This window comes from Epinephelus fuscoguttatus, linkage group LG7, assembly GCF_011397635.1.
Source record: "Epinephelus fuscoguttatus linkage group LG7, E.fuscoguttatus.final_Chr_v1".
Classification (NCBI taxonomy): domain Eukaryota; kingdom Metazoa; phylum Chordata; class Actinopteri; order Perciformes; family Serranidae; genus Epinephelus; species Epinephelus fuscoguttatus.
In genome coordinates this window covers 45,589,314-45,612,389 of record NC_064758.1, presented here as the reverse complement: position 1 = coordinate 45,612,389, position 23,076 = coordinate 45,589,314, and the positions used below count along the sequence as shown (strand labels likewise).

Below are 23,076 nucleotides of genomic sequence, written 5' to 3'. Positions count from 1 at the left end.
GGCTTGTAATTTAAGCTTTTCATCGACCTTCTCAACAATAAAATGATGAATATATCCCTCCAATGCGTAGTTTAGGCCCTTTTGGTTACTTCTCAATGACATCTGATCGTTATGTCCCCAAAAATCATCAGTTGCCTCCTGTGAAATGCCGTGTACTGTGACACCTGCCATAGCGCCGGGCACTGAATGTTGATAGTTTGTCCAGGTGAGTGGAGGGGGCGTGGCTTAGCCATAGGTAAGTTGGTTTCATAGAAAGGAATCGTGATGGATCAGCTGACTCCCTCCATCAATCAGCTGATCCATCAGTTGATTGTACTGCTTGAGATCAGCTGATGTAGCTGGGATGTGAGCTGAGTTTGACGTCATGTCCTGCCTGAACTAACGCTGTGCTCAATAAGATGACGTCACAGTAAATTTATGACTCAGATTCTTGACAAACATAAAAAACAATACAGCAGCTGTTGGTGTTTCCACAGGTAGTTCATCTAATCTACAATATGAAAATGATATTTTATTAATACAAGCAAGCTGACCGAGAAACAGGTTGTGATCTTGTAAATAACACCTGTGTTCTGGTGGTGGGTGATATTAGGCGATACAGGGTCATTAAAAGTGGCATGTTTTTAAGTAAGGGAAAGCAGTGTGTCATGATTAATGAGGTGAATAATCAGTCTGATTAGGGAACAGCTGATGAGGACCAATTACAGTCTGAGAATGTAACATTAACCAATGCTGAGAATCTGATTTGACTAAAATATTAACCTGATCCCCTGTGAACTCTGTCTCTGTGTCAGAGGTCTGGATGCTGAGGTGTTGTCTCCTCCTCCCTTCTTTTCTTTCTCATGTTCATTTGCTCTTTCAATGAGACGTCACTACTGTGTCGTATTAAAGAAGTCAGGCTCTGACGTACTTTGTGCATTGAACGTCTGCAGACAGCTACAGTCACACGGATGCACACGCAGTTTCATTCATAGTACAGTTGGGGTCAGACTGAGCTTACTGTCCTCCTGCTGCTGACAGCAGGTGAAAGTGAAGATGCTGCTGTGTCTGGAGCGACTTGTTTGAGTCCAGGCAACACAAGGCAGTGGAGAAATAAAGAATAAATGCACTGGATGTGTTCATGACAACAGATTTTTGCTTGTACAGAGAGTTCTACCTTTGAGAGAGAAAAACAAACCCTGTTTAGGTGTCGATCCCGTTGACGCTGGGATCGATCTTCAAAATGAAAGCGTAGTATTGAGAGCACTGACATGATATCAATCAGCCCTCCCTTACTGTGTTCACCTGTCGGAGCGTCTCTGAGGTGAAGCAGAAGGTGTGGAGTCACATTAACTCCGACATGTTATAAACAAGTGTTCAAGCTGTTGCTGCTGTGGATTCCTCCAGATCTGAAATGTCTTACTGAAGCAGCTGTGATATCTGAGGACAGATGAGGTTTGGAGCCCTCTGCTGGCTGAGACAGACTCCCATGATCCTTCAGTTTCATCTCTGCTGCTTTAAACTGTCCCAAGTGTCAGAAAGTAAAATGTGTGATGAAGAGGAGGAGGAGGAGGATCAGCTGATGGAAAGAAAAGAGCAAAAACAAAAGTGCTGCTGGAATTTTTCTCCACAGTTTTCCTTTTGCTTCAAATTTCAGCCTCAAAAAGAAAAAAAAGACGGAGAGAAAATGAGGAACAGACCACAGAGAGGAGGAGGAGGAGGAGGAGGAGGAGGGGAGCTGGTCTGGGATCAGATGTCTGGGTGAAGGAGGAGGAGGAGGAGTTGTGGTGTCGGTCTGCAACTCAGATCAGATTTTCACACAAAAGCCTGAAGCTGCCGAGAGAGACGACCGACCGACTGTCCGTCCGTCCGTCTGTGAGAGTGTTTGGACAAACTGATGCTGGAGTGAAAGAATAAAACTCCTCTGAGGGAGGAAACGTGAAGCAGCAGCCGGAGGAGGAATGAGGGGAAAGTTGAAGGAAGAGTGAAGCAGCGTCTGTGTGGGAGCTGAGTCGGCACATTCTGGATTCTTCAGGAGGAAGAAACGTTTGATTTAATCAGAAAACACATCAAGTTATTCTTCACAGTTTGTTTGTGTCTGATCTGATCTCAGAGCAGTTTGATCGACAGGAAGCTGCAGCTGATCTGAGCAAAGAGTTTATTGTTAAATCTCTTCAACTGGATTCTTCTGACTGATCTGATGGAGTGAGGGATCCTCTGAGAGGACGAGGAGATGGAGACGAGAGGATTTCTAAGTTTTCTGAAAGAGTGAGAGGAAGAGGAGAAGAGGGGAGGATGGGAGAAAGAGGGGGAGGATGAAGGGGGGGAGACACTGACCTCCACATGACCTCCATCGGAGAGCAAACAGACGGAGTTCTGCTGAAACAGACTTTATTTGATGTGATGAACTCTCTGAGGACTCGACTGTACAAACAGGAAGTGACTGATTCAGACAGAGACCTTCAGATTAAATGTCTCATTTCACAAAGTGTCAGTGAAACATGAACTAAACACACAGACTGACCTCTGACCTGCGGACAGGACCCTCGTACCTGTGTGGGCGTCGGCATGCAGCTGAACCGGCCTCGCAGCGCCCTGCTCGGGTTCAGCCTCCCTCCTCCTCCCCCGCCTCCTCCTCCGCCTCCTCCTCCCTCCTTCTCCAGTCAGTTCAGCACCATGAGGTTTTCCTACCACCTGAACACCTCAACAGCACCTCCCCACAACAGCGCCACCCGCAGGACAGGTGAGTCCACTGCAGCTTCTGTGTGTCGGTTAATCAACTCAACATCAACACATCGTCACCGTCAAGGTGATATGTTGAGCTTTATTTCCTCATCACTCCTACAGTGTACCTGAACATTTAAATAAAATTCATTTCACTTTGAGTTGTCTGAAAACTGAAGTGATTTACACCTAACCTTCGTCATAGGACAGCGCCAGTTTTTTGAGTGTAACGTTTGAATCTTCTGTGACAAGTTTAAAGAGGAAGAGCTGCAGAATGAACAGCTGTTGAAATGCCTCAGAAATAAACAGTGATAAGATGAAATTGCTTTAATGAAGCAACAGTGTCGCTTTTTACTGTAATACTTTTAAAATATTCTTCCAAAGGCGGCATGTGATGTATTATTTTATGGATCAAGTGTCAAATGAGGCACTGAACGCATCATTAAACACGTTTTATGTGATCGTGTACAGAGCCTGAAGCCGAAACCCTCAGACACAGAGAGCCTGACTCTGATGAACTGACTTGGTGGTTCAGCCCTCTGGTTGTTCTCCTGGTTTTTAGCTTTGACTTGTGAATCACTGAAACAGACCAAACAGAGACGGTCGACTGACATCACACCTGTCTGACAGGTGATCGTTCAGATCCTCTGATCAGTACAGAGAAAACATGAACACAGACAGTTCCAGGGATCCAGTGAGGATGAAATGTGATGATTCAGGATCAGACAGCAGAGGTCACTCAGAGGTCAGAATGAAGCCGAATATCAAGTGGCTGAATGTTTGAAAACGGACCCAGACCAAACCCAGACCAGAGGCCTGCACCATGAAGCAGGATTTGGGGTTAGCGAGGTAACTTCAGGGTTAACTCGACCGGGGTTGGTTGTGACACTTTTTACTCATGTGTGACTCGCTCATCATCAAAACATCTAATAATCGTTCCTACATGAAATGGAAGCTTGAGGTCTCGGCTTGAAATGGGTATCACTTTCATTTTTACAACTTACTTACAACACACTGTGATGACCAACCAAGAAAAATAGATTTTAAAAATGTGTAACTTTTTAGTTATACATCTAAATCTTGTTAGTTTAAGATAGAAACATCCAATAAAGTTTGAGATGAACACCATCTCTGTCATAATTAGTGTTTAAATCATGAATCTGAACCAGGTGATTGATTGTTTGAATTGTTCTCTGTAATAAGAAGTAAAATGAATGAATTTACAGTGCTGAAAAAAATCAAGCGGTTATTAAAGACATTGTTTTATAGCAATTCATTATGAACATAAACGAAACATGAGATTGGAACAGATTAAGAGCCGAGGGTGAAGGATGAAACTGTTTAGTTACATCATTGCTTTCTGATGAGGAACCAAAGTAAGAGTGTGTGTGTGTGTGTGTGTGTGTGTGTGTGTGTGTGTGTGTGTGTGTGTGTGAGATCACTTTAACATGTTTGCCATGCTGACTGTCTTTCTATACTGATTTATCCTCGTCAACAAACAGGACCAGTAGTTGACTGACTTAAAAAGACAAACAGCCTCAACAGTGTCCAACATGTTTCTAACATGTAACCTGAGCAACCGTGACTGAGTCACTGCAGGCGATGGTCACACATGTGACAACCATCCCCTGCTGACCTCATGACAACCATTTTAAGCTAGCTACCACATGGCTTTAGCCTGCACGCTAAAAGTTGACTCAAATCAAAGCCGTTACGTTCGACTTTTCAATAAGTGTTTGATTTTGAAGTGACTGATAATCTACAAGCTTTTAATACAAAAATATTAACATGAAAAATGACTCTGAATATCTCTTCACCTCAGTGTTTTGTGTACGTTGCACAAAATGAGCAGGATGTCAGGCCAAATGTTTGATGTCAGCATGATGTCACAGCGCCCTCTAGTGTGGCTGGAATAAACACTGTGACAACCAATCCCGGTGTCCCCCACTACAAAGCCAGCTCTCTTTTTACCCGGATCAATCACCATGGTAACTGATGCTGAACAGATGAGCTGATCACAGCCTGTCATCACCCGACCTCTGACCAATCAGATCACTGATGAAAAAAGTCTCAGGTAAAGAAGTACAGGTCAGTAAACTCATTTCATTGTTTCCACTGGTTTTAAATCAGAGCGTATGACAAACAGATCGTTCACACACTGAACACACGATTTTAACTTCTGTGAAGTTAATTTTAGTTGCAGTGACAGTGTTGATATTTGACACTGACTCATCACTGCAGCTCAGAACAACGTGAGACACCTGTGTGATGAGAACGAGGATAAAACACATCACACACTGTCAATCAGCTCCTGTTATTATAAATGACACATTTCAGTCAGACACACGTCGTCAGTCATGAACTCCTCTTTACTGCAGAAACAGTCTGGTGTTACTTTAAAGTGTTTCTGTGACATATTCAGACGAGTTTCATCATCATCATCATCATCATCATCGCACTAAACAGCAAAAAGTACTCTGTGCTGATGTCACATGCAGCTCAGTGATACCTGCAGGTAAACTAAGTCTCAGCCGAGGGTGATATTATTGGATAGTGTTTACAGTGTTTCTACATTTTCCGTTATAAGATTTCAGAGTATCGTTTACGTCCAACGCCACTGAGATTTTACTGTTGCAGTCACACACACTCTCAGTAACGTTTCAGCTCATACGATATGATTCTTCTACTTCGTTCATGGTTCTGATGATGTCACTCATCAGTAACGTGCTCGTGGCTGAGAGGAAAACCCAGAGTTGACTAAACTAGTTGATAACCAGCCTTGTAGTAACGGTCATCAGATGGCTGATGTGACGGGTTAGTGAAGCGATAATGAAAAGATATCCTGGGGAAGTTGAAGTGGCTCCAGTACAGGCCTCAGATCCAGATCCAGTCTGATCCGGATCCTGTTGTATCACTGCAGATCTCAGGTCTGTGTGTCAGTGTGTCTGATACAGACAGCCACCGCCAGTCTGAGTCAGAGTGTGTGTTTCTGTGTGTGTGTGTGTGTGTGTGTGTGTGTGTTGCTTCTGTAAATAAATGTGTTGTTTGTCACTGAGCTTCCTGCAGACAGAAACATCCACAGGCAGAAATATGAGATGTGGTTTTATATCATCAGCTGTTTGTCTGTGATTTGATTTAATGTGACTAATTTGATATTTTACTGTGACCAGGTTGAAAACAGTGTTCAGATTTTTCTGAAATTTCTTAATGTTTTTGATCTCTTGTGGAAAACTAGAATATGTTTTAGATCTTAGTCCTCATGGTGTGAACAGGCAGGTCAGAGTCTGACAGAGAGACACTGCGACTGGATAATCAGAATCAGAAATATGTTATTGATCCTGGAGGAAACTGAACAGAACTCTCTGTAGTCGCATGTTTAAAGAAGGAGCAACTATCAGGAGCAGCTGCAGCAGGCTGCGTGCACAGTCTGCACATGAGTCAGATCAATCATTGATGACTTCTGCCTCCTGTTTTTATTGTTATTACAGAAAATATTCTGCATGTTCAATCAGCTCTTCATCAGGAGGAAGAGTCCATCTGCAGGACAGAGACATCTGCCTTTATTTTGAAGGACATGAGATGATAAATACTCAGTTTTATATTTAATGTGAGATTTCCACAGACAGAGGAATAAAAAAGAGACGGACTTTAGTTGAACTGACAGTTTGGGTAAATATGGAGCGTGCTCACAGCTCAGTGTTTGAATATTGGGTCAAGTCAGCGAGCACGGCAGGAAACCACAGACAACGTGGCAGAGACGGAGAGGGTCAGGTTTTTTATATAAAAGTACAGAAAACAAAGGAGTCTGTTCAGTTTCATATCGTTATACTAACAGAGATGATGAAGCTGATGTTCAGGATTCTTCATCAGCACAGTTTTGTTTCTGCTGTTACATGTGGAGGGATTTTATTCTGAAAGGTTGAGCTCAGTAGTGTCAGGAAGTCTGAGCGTCATGTTGCCTCAGTTTAACGGGGACTGTGATGACACTGTAGTCAAATACATCAACTTTAACATGGAGTCGGTCCCTTCTGCAGCTCCAACAGCTTCCACTCTTCTTGGAAAGATTTCCACCAGATTTCTGTGGAATTTGTGCCGAGTCATTCTGTAGAGCACTGATGAGGTCAGGCACTGATGGTGGACGAGAAGGCCCGGCTCGCGATCTCCGTTCCAGTTCATCCCAAAGGTGCTCGATGGGGCTGAGGTCAGGGCTCTGTTCTTCCTCACCGAACTCATCAAACCATGTCTGTATAGTTGTTGCTTTGTGCACTGGGGCACCGTCATGTTGGAGCAGAAAAGGGCCGTCACCAAACTGTTGCCACAAAGGTGGAAGCATAGCATCGTCCAAAATGTCTTGGTGTGCTGAAGCATTAAGATCGTCCATCACTGGAGACAAGGGGTCGAGCCCAAACCCTGAACAACAGCCCATCGTCCCTCCTCCACCAGGCGGGTAGCGTTCTCCCAGCAGACTCGCCCATCTGACTGCCAAACAGAGAAGCGTGACTCGTCGCTCCACAGAACACGTGTCCACTGCTCCGCAGTCCAGTGTCGGTGTGCTTTACACCACTCCACCCACCGCTTGGCGTCGGACTTGGTGATGTGAGGCTTGCGTGCAGCTGCTCGGCCATGGAGACTCGTTCCATGAAGCTCCCGCCGCACAGTTTTTGTGCTGACATTAACGCCAGTGGAAGCTCAGAACTCTTCAGCTGTGGGATCAGCAGAGCGTTGGTGACTTTTACGCACCGTGCGCCTCAGCAGTCCTTGACCCCGCTCTGTGATTTTACGTGGCTGAGCTGCTGCTGTTCCTAAACGCTTCCACTTTCTAATAATATCACTCACAGCTGACTGTTGAATATCCAGCAGGGGAGAAGATTCACACACCGTCTTGTTTCAAAGGTGGTGGTGCAGACTGCATGGCTCGCTGCTTGATTTTATTCACCTGTGGCAACAGGTCTGATTGAAACACCTGAATTCAATGATTTACAGGTGTGGCCAGATACTTTTGTCCATACAGTGTATGTCCAGTGTTTTAGTCGTATCAGTCGGGTACCTGTGTTTGTGTTGACACGCTGACGTGATGTGTGATGATCACATATGTTTCATTCCCCTCCCAAAAATATAAAGCTGAAGGCGACACGTAGCTGAGAACTGATGAAGTGTGTTACTCACTGTGATGAGTGTCATGATCACACATGTTTTATTACCACAGTAAATAATCTACCAGCTGTTTGTTTGTTGTATCACGACGGCAGCAGAAATAAGAAACGACCTGAAAACAATCAAAGTGTTTCAGTTAGAACACAAAACTGTTATTAAACTAACAGACACTGAACGGTTCTGTCAACCAAACCTCAGCGAAGAGTCTCTGAGCTCTGCGGGAACAATATCCACAAGCTAACAAGCTAACAGGCTAACAAGCTAACAGGCTAACAAGCTAACAGGCTGACGAGCCAAGTCACGTCGAGTCTGGTCGAACTGGTTACATGTGGTTGATCAGAGTCTAATTGAGTTTGTGGTCAGTGTGTTGTTTAATAAGGACCTGGTCCAGGACTGTCTGAGTTAATGATGGACCTGTCTGTCCATAAAGATCTGGTCCTGGTCCTGGTCCTGGTGAGTTTTCAGTCTGAGGATGTGAAGAGTTTCTGCTGTCCTGATGTCTCGACAGTCATGTCACACAGCATCATGTGTGAGAAACACACAACAAACATGTGACACATTTACACGTGAAGCATCTGGATGAAAAACGTCCCAACACGTGTGAAGTCAGTGAAGTGGTCTCGGTGTCCTGCCGCCCCCTCCTCCCAGCATGCCGTGCAGCAGCAGGACATGTAGATATGAATGAAGAGCTGAAGGTTAAAAATAGATGACAGATTCAGCTGCTGAACAGGAAACACAAATTACTGCTGCCGAGACCTCCTGCTGACACACACACACACACACACACACACACACTGACACAGTGGAATCTACTCTACTGTACAGATTCTACTGTTGTTTGTGTGGTTTTTACTGTTATTAAAGTTTCTACTGAAACACAACTGTTGTAAGGTGTTAACAGTTGTCAGTGTCAGTATCTCCACATGTCGGCGTCCTGCTGACTGTGTCAGACACATAATCATGTCGCAGGTTTGATTCCAGCAGAACCTTCGTTACATGTTTCTCTCGTCTCAGTTTTAAACCAGACAAACAGCTGAACTCTGTACAAAGACACATCAAGGACACACACACACACACACACATACACACACGTCCCGGGGGGATGGACCAGCGAGCTTGTCTCTGTTTGGGTCAGTGGGTTGCTCACTGTTGCTCTGGGGGAGGGGAGCTGTGTGTGTGTGTGTGTGTGTGTGTGTGTGAGAGAGAGAGAGAGGTCAGAGGTCAGGCTGTAGTTTTATCTCCTCCCCTGCCAGATGATAACAGGGTGTGTTTGTTTCTCCTTCACTCAGACGTGTTGAAGTGTTTGGGTGCGTTTGTTTCCAGCCTCACAGAGAACAGAGGGGTGGAGTTTAACCTTTGCTCATCACTGACAGTTCAGTAACCTGAGGGTGCGTTTGATTTGTGGAGTGTGTTTGTTTCGGGTAACACTGACTGGTGTGGGTGTGTTTGATTCAAACTTAGACACTGAAGAAGTGGCGGGACGTTTGTTTTGATCACCCTGTCTGTCTGTCTGTCTGTCTGTCTGGCTCCACAGGTTCAGCAGCTCCTAACAGGGGTGTGTTTGTTTGGTCGTCTTGTCCCGACCCAGCTGTGGGGTGGAGTTAGATGCGGTATCTCTGCTGTCCTCTGATCAGGAGCGCTTGTTTTGCTGCAGGGAGCAGCCCAATGAGCATTTCATTTATAACATTGTGATGATGAGTTTCATTAGAAATGATCTGTAATTAATGTTACTTCTTCTGATTCTGATGAACCCTCTTTATTCAGAGTCGTGTCATGTGACTGTGCTCAGACCGGCCTCTGTGGATGATTTTCACTGTGTGAGGCAACACTTTGCTGTCCAACACCTCTCCTTCCTGATGGGCTTTTAATTTGAAAAACCGGCAGGAAGTGTTGAGTTTCATTAAAGGCATAGTGCACCCAGAAATGTAAATTCAGCCATTATCTACTCACCCATATGGCGAGGGAGGCTCAGGTGAAGTTTTAGAGTCCTCACATCACTTGCAGAGATCCAAGGGGAGAGGAGGTAGCAACACAACTCCACCTAATGGAGGCTGACGGCGCCCCAGATTCAAACGTCCAAAAACACATCATTGAAACCACAAAATATCTCCATACTGCTCGTCCGTAGTGATCCAAGTGTCCTGAAGCCCCGACATAAAAAGTTGTTTGGAAAAACCTCATTTGAACTCTGTTTTTAGCCTCATTGTAGCCTGTAGCTCTGACTGCCTCTCTGGGCACCGCGCACACGTGTGCGCAAGACCACATGAAACACACACACATGAAGGCAGGCTAAAAACAGAGCGTTGGCTTGGTGCGTCAGGGCCTTAAACACCTGTATGGTGTCGACAGAAACATGTGACATCATGAACATCCACCCAGGAAGTTTGACTCTTGAGTATCTTTCTAACTTTACTGAACTGTTTGAGGCCGGCGGCTGCTGTCCCGTCTCCTCAGGGCTGCACGCTGACACTGAGTCTGCTGGTGGCGCCGGCCTGTTCAGAAACACGTGTTTTAAGCTCAGATTTGGTTTTGTTGTGTTTCTCTGCACATGATGTGTCCAAGGACCACAGATGATTTCTGTTTGTACAGTCTCTGTCTGATATATGGTGTGTGTGCCCCCTCACAAATAACGAACAGTCCCTAAAAGCATCACCGAGCACTCAGACACACAGAGTCCTCACATCATCTGACTGGACCTCAGCAGCTCTGTGTACTGTATGGATATATACTGTATATGTATCAGTCTGTATGTAGGTTACGTGCGTGTGTGTGTGTGTGTGTGTGTGTGTGTGCGCGCGTGATCACGTGATCAGATTTCTTCAGTTTGTCAGTCTGATCATTTTCACACATCCACTGTCACCACTGCTCTCTCTCCCACTCTCTCTAATCTGTTGTCATGGAAACCAAAATGGAGGAGAGAGAGAGAGAGAGAGAGAGAGAGAGATAGACCCCCCCCCCCCCCCTCCCCCTCCTCTCTCTGCCGCCGCCCGCCGCTCACACACACCGGGCTGCCCTCTGAAGCAGACCGAGCGGATCTCCCTCCTCCTCGGTGCAGCAGCAGCTGTCGGTGTGTGTCCGCCGGTCAGTGGGTCCGAACCGTCCCGCTGCGGTCCGGTCGGTCGGTGTGTGGCAGTGTGTGTGTGGCAGTGTGTGTGTGAGTGTGTGTGAGTGTGTGTGTGGAGCTGACCCGGTTTCTTCTCCGTGCCGTGGACCGGGAGAGCCGCTCTCCCGCTCTCCGCACCAACAGTCTCTTTAATGACCGGATTTGTGTTTTGCTGCGCGATGTACATGGACAGAAGCAGCCTGACCAGAGGTGAGTCTCACTGCAGCAACATCTGCAGCAACATCTGCACCCACACATACCTGCTGCTGCTGCTGCTGCTGCTCAGCACCGCTGCACCAGCACGCGCACACACGGGCGCGCGCCCCGCTGCAGCCTCCATCACAGCACCGCACCTTGTTCTGACGGTGTGTGTTAATGTGTGTGTAAAGATGTAGATTCATAATAATCCAGGTGGTGGAGGAGGTGAAGGGGGGAGGGGTGGTGGAGGGGGGTGGGAATGACCAACGCGCGCTCACACACGGTGTCGTGCACGCGCACACACTGACCGACATCTCGCCGCAGTGAATGTAGGCTAGTATGGCTGCATGATACTGCGTCTGCTGCCAGATGTGTCTGAGCTGCCCGCTCTGTCACGTGACACATCAGTATCAGTAATCAGATTACTGATCGATAACCTGCTGCATGTTTCATCTCATCAGACCGTGTGTGTGTGTGTGTGTGTGTGTGTGTGTGTGTGTTGGTTATAAATATGGACGCTGGTTGGAGGCTGATGTGGATGAACAGCAGGATGGAGGTGGTGTCTGTCTGTCTGTCTGTCTGTCTGTCTGTCGGTACTATTGGTTTGTTTCTGCAGACAGACAGACACACACCCCCTGCCCCGCCCCCCCTCCAACACACACACACACACACACACACAGGGAGCAGAATCTCCTCATGTTAACCCTTCAGACACCGTCACTGATGGAGGTGAATCTGCAGATGCTGCATCAGCGACACGCTGTCGTGTCTGTTTCTGACATTATAATGGTCTCCTCGTCTCCACCTGTAGACCTGGTGGTGTAGTGGAGGGTATATGCGGGTATACAGGGCACAACGCCACCTCCTTTCCTGACTGTTTACAGGATCCTCATCTATCAGTCAGAAAGCCACTGGAATATATAAATCCACCTCCCCCTCAGTAACCTCCCCATCTACCTGGAAATACACCCATCTTGTCAACAACCGCTACATCACTGCATAGACCTCGTCTCCACCCATAGACCTGATCTCGAACTGTAGACCTCATCTTCACCTGCAGACCTGATCTCAGTCTGTAGAAGTCATCTCCACTTGTCGACCTTGTCTCTACCTTTAGACCTGGTTTCCACCTGTAGACCACGTCTTCACCCGTACACCTTGCCTCCATGTGTAGAAATTGGCTTCAATTGTAGACCTCACCTCTACCTGTAGACTTGCCTGCACACAAAGACCTGGTCTCCAGGAACCTGTTTTTACGGCATCAGAAAGCTTCAGATTCATATCAAATCATTCATCTGGATGTTGAGTCTGCCCTAAAAGACCCAGAAAACATCACCTCCAAACAGACCCCCTAAAATCTCCCCAGGGTCACTGGAACCACCAAAGAGAACGCAGTAACCACCAGAACTTCCCAAGAAATGAGGAGAATCACTTAAAAAACCTGCTGAACATCCTCCATCACCACCAAGACCCCAAAACCGTGGATACTGAAGGGCCCCTCGACCACCGCAGTGACCATCAGAACCTCCTAATGGACCTCTGAAACATCCTCAATAGTGGCTAGAACCTTCTAAAGAATAACTAGAACCACTAAAATGACCCTGACACCTTCTCTACCTCAAGCCCGTTAACGCTGAAAACACTGCTTCTGCAGCACCGCAGTGCATCATATGATGTGCGTCAAATGCTGCCCCGAGCACCACTAGGAAGATGTTTCACAGTTCTCACTGCTTTTATTAAAAGATCTGAGTTCCTCTCACCACCTCTGCTTTAGATGAAACCATGAGAGCTGTGGCTCACCAGGAAGTATCTGTTCTTCCATTGACGAGATCATGGGTCATAGAGTTTGAGATACTTCTCAACCTCAGCTACTTGGCCCTACTCATCTGCTCTTCAACACACAGGCAGTGAGAGGTGAGGAGAGGAGAGGAGCTACCATGGGAGCAGAGAAGAGGAGGTGCGAGGACACATTCTCACTCCAACCTCATCAATATATTAACATTTGGTCATGGACTTTCCACGTCCACATATGACATGCAAGGTACCCACGGTGTGTCGGTTGTTGACATTCTGGTTGGGTTTAGGAAAAAAGAACAGAGTTTGGCTTTACAGTCTTACAGAAAGTGAACATTGGCCTCCCGGGTGGAAGTCCGTGGTTGTTGGATGAACCTGAACAGGATCCACATTAACATCTTCAGCTCAGTTCAGACCAAAGATTCACAATGAAACGAGTTGAAACAAACTACTGTCAACGCTTTGTTCTGTAACATTGTAAAAAGCTGCCGGTTGACAGGAAGTGACCGCCATGAGACGGTGTATCGTCTCTAGTCAACAACTCTCTGCACTTCTGATCTGTAACGTTGACAGGAAGTGACCGCCATGAGACGGCGTATCGTCTCTAGTCAACGACTCTCTGTGCTTCTGATCTGTAACGTCGACAGGAAGTGACCGCCATGAGACGGCGTATCGTCTCTAGTCAACGACTCTCTGTGCTTCTGATCTGTAACGTCGACAGGAAGTGACCGCCATGAGACGGCGTATCATTCTAGTCAACAACTCTCTGTGCTTGATCTGTAACGCCGACAGGAAGTGACCGCCGTGAGACGGCGTATCGTCTCTAGTCAACGACTCTCTGTGCTTCTGATCTGTAACGTCGACAGGAAGTGACCGCCATGAGACGGCGTATCGTCTCTAGTCAACGACTCTCTGTGCTTCTGATCTGTAACGTCGACAGGAAGTGACCGCCATGAGACGGCGTATCATCTCTAGTCAACGACTCTCTGTGCTTCTGATCTGTAACGTCGACAGGAAGTGACCGCCATGAGACGGCGTATCATCTCTAGTCAACGACTCTCTGTGCTTCTGATCTGTAACGCTGACAGGAAGTGACCACCATGAGACGGCGATCATCTCTAGTCAACGACTCTCTGTGCTTCTGATCTGTAACGCTGACAGGAAGTGACCACCATGAGACGGCGTATCATCTCTAGTCAACGACTCTCTGTGCTTCTGATCTGTAACGCCGACAGGAAGTGACCGCCATGAGACGGCGTATCATCTCTAGTCAACGACTCTCTGTGCTTCTGATCTGTAACGCCGACAGGAAGTGACCGCCATGAGACGGCGTATCATCTCTAGTCAACGACTCTCTGTGCTTCTGATCTGTAACGCTGACAGGAAGTGACCGCCATGAGACGGCGTATCATCTCTAGTCAACAACTCTCTGTGCTTCTGATCTGTAACGCTGACAGGAAGTGACCACCATGAGACGGCGTATCATCTCTAGTCAATGACTCTCTGTGCTTCTGATCTGTAACGTCGACAGGAAGTGACCACCATGAGACGGCGTATCATCTCTAGTCAACGACTCTCTGTGCTTCTGATCTGTAACGCTGACAGGAAGTGACCGCCATGAGACGGCGTATCATCTCTAGTCAACGACTCTCTGTGCTTCTGATCTGTAACGGCGACAGGAAGTGACCGCCATGAGACGGCGTATCATCTCTAGTCAACGACTCTCTGTGCTTCTGATCTGTAACGTCGACAGGAAGTGACCGCCATGAGACGGCGTATCATCTCTAGTCAACAACTCTCTGTACTTCTGATCTGTAACGCTGACAGGAAGTGACCACCATGAGACGGCGTATCATCTCTAGTCAACGACTCTCTGTGCTTCTGATCTGTAACGTCGACAGGAAGTGACCACCATGAGACGGCGTATCATCTCTAGTCAACGACTCTCTGTGCTTCTGATCTGTAACGTCGACAGGAAGTGACCACCGTGAGACGGCGTATCATCTCTAGTCAACAACTCTCTGTGCTTCTGATTTGCAGCTTTTCAGACTTATTTTGTGGCTGAATATAATTTGTAGCTTCTTAAAATCTGAATGAGGATAGTGATAGTGAGATACTGGCTACAGTGATGAAACAAAACCAGCATCAGATGGACTGTATTCATAATCAATACGCCACAATAATATAAATAACCAGCGCCAATTCATCAGTCAGTGAGAATGTGTGTGGGCGGGGCATAAGCACATACAGCCAGCAGCAGCAGCGACCCACCGTCTGACACCGGCACACCGTGAGGACGGAAACAGAGGGCTCTGTGGGGACGGAGCACCTGCTGCAGCAAGCCAACACGCCATCTGTGGCCATTTTGACCTGACCAGCAGACTTCACTACAAGCTGATTGGCTGTTGAAACAGGTGACGTGCTTTAAAACCAGCCGCCGGCCTTTTGACCAGCTGAGTATCAGGTGACACCATCAGCTGGCTTGAGTCAAGCTCAGACCGGCCAGTTCACACCGCTGACACTTTTCTCTGTAATGTTCTAAAATGGTATCATTTCGTCATGAATCTTTGGTCTGAACTGGACTTCAAAGACCCCCAGAACCAGTTGATGCTAGAACCTCCAACCTCGTAAGGCCTCGTCACCTCCTGAATGAACATTAAAGGGAAATTTCGGTTTATTTCAACCTGTCTCCTATCGTCCTAAATTTGTTTCGTCACTAGTGACATAAAAATAATAGTTAGCATGTTAGCCGTTAGCCTAGATACAGCCGGGGCGCATAGTAGCGTCAGACCTGTTAAAACGTAAGTGAACGGGCAACCTTCAAGTGCAAAGTTAGTCCACTGAACAAGCTTTTTTTTCCACAAAGACCGCCTCATATTGTTAGGATAAATGTCAGAGAACATATAGAAAACGACATGTAAACCTGTTGTCTTACCTTACCGGTGTGCTGCCATGTTTGTTTACCATTTAGCTCTGCTTTCCAAAGCACGGCCGAAATATATCTGGCGAGCTCTAGATAAAGCCCAGCTGGATACTACTCCAGGTGGAGGTGTCTCGTCCTCGGTCACATCCAGACCTTGAAAATAAGGCTGCAACCGGTCCCATTCCTTGCAACAGAGGCATTCCTCTTCTGTGGGCACTGGGGCACAGCATTCACAGGTACACCACCAATCTCCAGAGCTACGCAGCCTTGCAGCAGCCATTCCTCCTCTCTCGTCCTCTACCTGTTGCGCCTCTCTCTCTCTCCTCCTCCGTTCTTCAATTTCACGAAGCTCTTTGTCAGTGTATTCTGGCTCAAATAAATAAAGGTAGCCATCGCCTCTCGATGTGGAAAGCCTATATACTAACGTTCCACATTTAGGTGGTCTTCAGAGTTGTTGTCTTACCTTATGGTGTGTTTACCGTTTACTGTTTACCTCTGCTTTCCAAAGTAGTTCCAAAATATCGCGAGAACAAGCAGTGATCTCATACCGTGCCTGAAATCTCGTGAGAACAAGCAGCAACAGCTGGAAGGCAGAACCGGACAGTAGCCTGAAAAGTTCATTCATTTATTTTCTGAAAGATTTATAGAATAATGGCTGACTTTTTGCCAGACTTCGACTTTGTGGAGGAGGAATTTGATTTTGCAGAGTTTGATGGCCGTCCTTATTTATTTGAGCCAGAATACACTGACGAAGAGCTTCGTGAAATTGAAGAACGGAGGAGGAGAGAGAGAGAGGCGCAACAGGTAGAGGACGAGAGAGGAGGAATGGCTGCTGCAAGGCTGCGTAGCTCTGGAGATTGGTGGTGTACCTGTGAATGCTGTGCCCCAGTGCCCACAGAAGAGGAATGCCTCTGTTGCAAGGAATGGGACCGGTTGCAGCCTTAGCTAAATGGTAAACAAACATGGCAGCACACCGGTAAGGTAAGACAACACGTTTACATGTGGTTTTCTATATGTTCTCTGACATTTATCCTAACGATATGAGGTGGTCTTTGTGGAAAAAAAGTTTGTTTAGTGGACTAACTTTACACTTGAAGGTTGCCCGTTCACTTACGTTTTAACAGGTCTGACGCTACTATGCGCCCCGGCTGTATCTAGGCTAACGGCTAACATGCTAACTATTATTTTTATGTCACTAGACACTTGAAACAAATTTAGGACGATAGGAGACAGGTTGAAATAAACCGAAATTTCCCTTTAAACCTCCAACTGGGACCTCCTAAAGAACCATCTGAAGAGTATCCTTGTAAACACTTTAAAGTCTCCTGCAGCTCCTCTAAAGAACAGAGAACCAACAGCTTGTTGATCACATGACGTTCCATCTGAAGTCTGTGTTTTGATTATCACAAGATCTTTGTTCTGATACTGTTTAGTATCTGCACTCGTTTATATTCAGTTTGACTGTGTGTGTGTTTCCTGCTGCATTACAACGATGCCTCGTCTCTGTTTAAATCTATTAAATTCCAGCGTGCAGTCGAGTCTCTGCTGCATCAGCTGCTCCTGACGTGTTTCCTGTCTGCAACACAGCATACATCACTGACATACAAGCGTGTGTGTGGAGGGGGAGGGGTTTTCTCAGCAGAGACATGAATGTGTTACAGTCTGTGGTGCAGGAGAGGCTCGATGTAAACGTGTGTGTGAGCTGTGAAGGGGACTGTGGTGCTGCAGCAGGCGGATGTTTAAAGCTCCAGTGTGGAGGATTTAAAGTGAATATGAAATAATCAGTATGTTTTCTTTAGGGTATCATCAGATGAAAATAAGAATGGTTGTGTGTTTGTTACCTTCCAGGACAAACGGCATCAGAAAAACACTGATTTTTTTTTAAAAAAAGTGAGTGTTTCCTGGTGTGAATCAGCTGGTGTGTGTGTTTCTGACAGGAAGAGACCTCTGTGGATAATTCAGCTCCTCAACAATCAACACTGAAGGAATTCTGACCAGGAGGAGTTTAGGCTGGTTGTAATCTGTAATCTGTAATCTGCAATCCTCACTGATAGGGACGACCTCGTGTCCTGCGTGTCCTTTACAGAGAATGGTTCAGGATGTGGTTAGCCTAGTTTAGCACAGACATTAAAGGGAACTGTTAGTCTGGCTGAGCACAAAGTTTCGAACCCCGGGGTGAGGGAGCCCTTCTGTGTGGAGTTTGCATGTTCTCCCTGTGTCAGCGTGGGTTTCCTCCAGGTGCTCTGACATGTTCTCCCTGTGTCAGCGTGGGTTTCCTCCAGGTGCTCTGACATGTTCTCCCTGTGTCAGCGTGGGTTTCCTCCAGGTGCTCCAGCTTCCTCCCACAGTCCAATGACATGCAGGTTAATTGGTGACTCTAAATTGTCCGTAGGTGTGAATGTGAGTGTGAATGGTTGTCTGTCTCTATGTGTCAGCCCTGTGATAGTCTGGCGACCTGTCCAGGGTGAACCCTGCCTCTCACCCAGTGTCAGCTGGGATAGGCTCCACCCCCTGTGACCTCTAACAGGATAAGTGGTTGTGGACAATGAATGAGTGAATGAATGAATGTTAGCCTAGCTGAGCACAAAGTTCCTGGGAAAAGTCCTGTGTTTGTTTGACCCATCCACCCCCCTCATCCTGTCCCTTTACGTGAACATTTGTTCATCATACTACTACCTATTTTAATCCCATCAGCTCGGTGGTCACATGATGGCAGTTTCCACATTAACGTTGGGATTCTGGTGTATCACTTTTCATAGGTACACGTATGAACAGTGCTTGAGAACAACCTGTGTTATTGGAAGGATTGTGGGTAATGTAGTGAGGTCAGCCAGGCTGCACAGACAGGAGAATAACAGAGACTGCCTGTTGGTCTAAAATTACTTTAATGACTGGGACTGCTGCTAATGAACACACACACACACACACACACACACACACACACACACACACACACACACACTCACACTCACACACACACACAACATCTGCTTTACATTAGCCTGTTGATGTTTTCCCATGACCTCTCCATCATGTTCTCATCTGCGCACACACACACACACACACACACACACACACACACACACACACACACACACACACACACACACACAGCTCCCAGGACTGTTAATATTTTGGGTTTATTATCTTGTTTTTGGTGTTGATCTAAGATGATTTTCATCATGTCAGATCAGTGAACTGTAACTTTATTTAAAGAGGAAGTATTCTCCCCAGAGCTGCATCGACCAATTAGATCTCCCGTTTCCTCTGAGGTCAGAGGTCACAGATTCTGTAGAACCAAGTTTAAAAAGAATCAACGATCCATCAGTTTGATTGATCCTCTGATTATTGATACAGTACGCTGCAGGTTTTAATGATGGCTCCGTGACTAAATAATTAATAACTTCATTCACAGCAGCTGTTGCTGTATTGACGATCGACAGGTTTCTGGTCCATCATGAATAATTAATGAGCATGAGAGGAGAAAGAAAACAGCTGTCAGACAGTCAGAGTGAATCAGTCACACTGTGGAGACGGTCCTGTATCAGCTGCAGAGAGAGAAAGTAGAGCTATGAATGTTTGTGTGATTGTGGTCGTCGGTGATGATCAGCTGTAGTTTTTTTAGTCAACATGTCAGATTTATTAATTTGATCTGGATTTAGTTTGAGCTCCAGATTGTCTTTGGTTTAATCTGGTTGGTGCTGCTCATGTGTTCTTATGAAGGAACAAGTGAATGAGCTCTTTAAAGTGACTCTTTGTTATATATAAGGGACTATTCTTTATTTATCAGAGGAGGGGGGTGTCTGCAGTGTGACCCTCCCTCCTCCATAAATGAGTTACTAGATTTTTAAAACTTACCCTTTGATGTTTGAAAGTTAAAAGTTGAAGATGAAATCCTGGAGTTGAAGTGGTGTCAGTTTGTCACTCTTGTCATTCAAGTTGGTTAGTTCATGTCGGCCCGTTCTCCTTCCAAAATACTGCTGCTTTGTCAGTGATTTCGACGTCAGACACCGGCGCCAAAGCCACTTTTAACAGCGGTTCTATCCACCGCTGAGCGTCGTCAGTTAGTAATGTGGCCGCAATGAACCTTTTGTGGCTCCGATCGCACACAAAGAGGCGCACCGCACTGTGTTTTTTTTTAATTGAATGTTGCCAGTAAAAAAAACAAAACAAAAAAAAAAAACAACTCTTCCTGCACCTTGTTATTGTTGCCAGGCAACCACCCATCACCTCCTCTCACCTCCTCACCCTAACCTTCCTGTGTGATCAGTCTACAGTTTGTGTATCCTGCAGTAATCAGTGTGTAGCTGCTGCCATGTTGAGGCAGAGGGTGCTGTCTGTAGCTCTGGTTGAGGGTGAGAGGCTGTCAGCAGATAAACAGAGATCTGTGTGGGTACATGAGACCCTAAAAAAGAGGCTGGATCATGGGGAGTACCACCAGTTGGTCCAGGAGCTTCTCCTCCATCATGGACCTTTACAGGCAGATTTTAGGATGACTCAGGGTCCTGCAGAGCGACTGAGCACCACCAGTTTCTTCTCCGTTGTTTACCGACTGTAAACTTGAGGAGTTCAGAACGCTTCCGCAAAAACGCCAGGTACCTAGACAGAAACACGCGGCGAGCAAAAAACTTCATTCTCATTAAAAACTGTTGTCTCGCCTCCAGCTGCTGAAACACTTCCTGTGTGATCTGGGACTTACATTGCATCGGCTGTTGGTTGAACAGCACCTGTCATGGCGGTGTGATACCCGCTGAACGGCGTCATTTTGAGACACTGCCAGTGACAATGCAATATAAGGAGCTGGAAAGTCCCTATAGGGTGGCCGGGAGGGGAGGTGGATGGGTCCAACAGACCCTGAACTTTCACCCAGTGGCCCAGTGTTCGCTTTTCATCTGAATGTTGAGCCAAACCATGATATTGTGTTTGTGTTAACATCATGGCGTTGGTAGCGGCGTCCCAGAATGTCAACAGCAGATGCAGAAGGATACCTAGCTCATATAGACGTGAAAGGCCAGTGGCAAAGTGCCAGCGTGTGACAACTTGGGATGAGAATGTGTGGTTGATGCAAACAATTTATTTTTGGCCAAATTTTAAATGAGATGTAGAATAAAGTGATTTTGTTGACATATTTAAGCTCAGATTTGGTTTTGTTGTTTTTTTCCAATGGAAGCGTACGTCACACATGATGTGTCCAAGGACCACCAGAAATTTGAAAACCAACGATAGCTTCTGTTCTTGCAGTTTGTAGCTGAGAAAAATTGTGTAATTTGGGTAATTTTTAAAGAAAAGATGTGCATTTCCACAGGTTGAGAAAGAAATGTTTCTTTAAAAATCTGCAGCAAAATAAATACAAAATACATGTTTAAATCTGTAATTCTGTAATGTCAGTGTTTTGTACATGTACCTTTTTTGCGTGTTTTTTTTAGATCGTGTAAATGTCTTGGATGTGCTTTAAATGTCTTCTGTGTGTGTGTGTGTAAACCTAGTGTTGAGCCGTGTCGAAGACAAATTTCTGTTGCCTTTTGGTTCCAGACAATAAAGTTTTCTATTCTATTCTATTCTATCTGTAAGCCCCGCCCCCCAAGCCAGAATAAAAAACATAAGTCCCTCCTCAGTGCTTAAAAAAATTATCACACATGCCTCTTCTGTTTTGCACCACCCCTCCCCCCTCATAAATAACAAACAGTCCCTGATATAGATTTATTGATCGATGAGTGCAGTGTCAGCCCTCGGCCTGGTGTCAAAGCCTCATGGGAGATGTAGTCACTGTTTGGTCCTGAGGAACAGACGGAGACGTGTTACTGCGGCCTCGGTGATCGTTTTGAATCTGGCATTGTTTTAAATGATTCCTGTCAGCCAATAGGCTCTCAGGAAGAGCCAGGATTCAGCCAATGAGTGTCAGTGTTAACAGACCACACGTCTGTCTGTCTGTCTGTCTGTCTGTCTGTCTTCCATGTGGAGTTTATTTCTGTCCAGCTGCTGCAGCCAGAGACCTCATATGGAAGCTATTACTCTGTGTGTGTGTGTGTGTGTGTGTGTGTGTGTAGGCTGTTTTTACAATCAGCTGATTTCATCCTGCCTCCAGAAACTGTGTCGTTCTGTCTGACTACTTTTTTAATAACTCTGAGTAGAGACAGCAGCAGGACTCGGGGGGTGATGGAAAATACACACAACAAAATCCATATAACAATAATAATAATAATAATAATAATAATAATAAACTTTATATAGAGAGCACTTTACGTACAGGGATGCAGCTCAAAGTGTTTCACGATAAAAATGCAACACAAAAGCAAAAAGGACAAAATTAGACAATAAAAGGAGTCGATGATGAACAGAATATAAAAGTGAAGGTAAAAAATACAGAGACCAGTGAGAAGAGTCAATGATTGATGAGCATTAATTTGATGAATACATTAATTAACATTAACAGCCAGACTAAATCAGTAGGTTTTCAGCTGTTGGATAAAACATCCATAAGTTCACTTCTCTGATATCTTTTGAAGGATATTTCATAATTTTGGAGGAGCTTTCACTAATGAAAGCTGCACCACCTATTTTCTTGTGCATATAATTTTGTGTGTATTTATAAACCCAGCAGTCAAGGATCTGAGAGCACGTGAAGGATTATTAAACGACAGAGTCTGAAATGTGGGCCGGTCTCAAACCAGTAAGACTGTGGCCTTCGCTCACCTTTTCTCTGATAACTGAAGAGAGTTAAGATTTTCCTCAAAGTCCCAAGTTAAGGTTCCCTTAAAATAAAATCTCAAAACACCCTTCAGTCTTCTCCTAAAGATTTATTTAATCTTTCAAGTAAATATATAAGGTTTTTTCTGCCACTGCAAAAAGACCTTAGCAACCCAAGTAAGTAAGAAAAAACAGTTAAGGTGCCTCTGACTCTGACTACTTTGGTTTTCTGCCATTTTACCATCTACAGGCCGACTTTATGAGACGATAACAGGTGTCAGAAGCGTGAGTGCAAGCAAATAAATGGTCTCCATGGAAACTGTTGCCGTAAAATCTCTTTCAGTGCAGTAAATGCCTTTTTCTTTAACTAAGAAAACCTTTGAAGGGATTCTGTGCAACAGGAGAAAATTTAAGGTGTTTTGTGCGACCGGTCCCAGATGTTCAGGAGGTTTTTACCAGGATCCACTATTTGGTTTGTCTGCTCTGGGCTATTGTAGAAACATGGCGGTGCAAC

General features: G+C 45.8%; 1 protein-coding gene across 2 annotated transcripts in view; it reads left to right on the top strand.

Annotated features, from left to right (window-relative positions):
• Positions 1-1,513: 1,513 nt before the first annotated feature.
• Positions 1,514-23,076, top strand: part of fgd1 (FYVE, RhoGEF and PH domain containing 1) — a 40,975-nt gene continuing 19,412 nt past the window's right edge. The window contains exon 1 of one of the 2 annotated variants that reach the window (XM_049581079.1): positions 1,514-2,722. In XM_049581079.1, the coding sequence (XP_049437036.1) occupies positions 2,548-2,722 (175 nt within the window). In that variant the 5' untranslated portion in view covers positions 1,514-2,547. Of the gene's footprint in view, positions 2,723-10,873; positions 11,171-23,076 lie in introns of those variants that run through there. The other variant, XM_049581080.1, reaches the window with a different exon arrangement.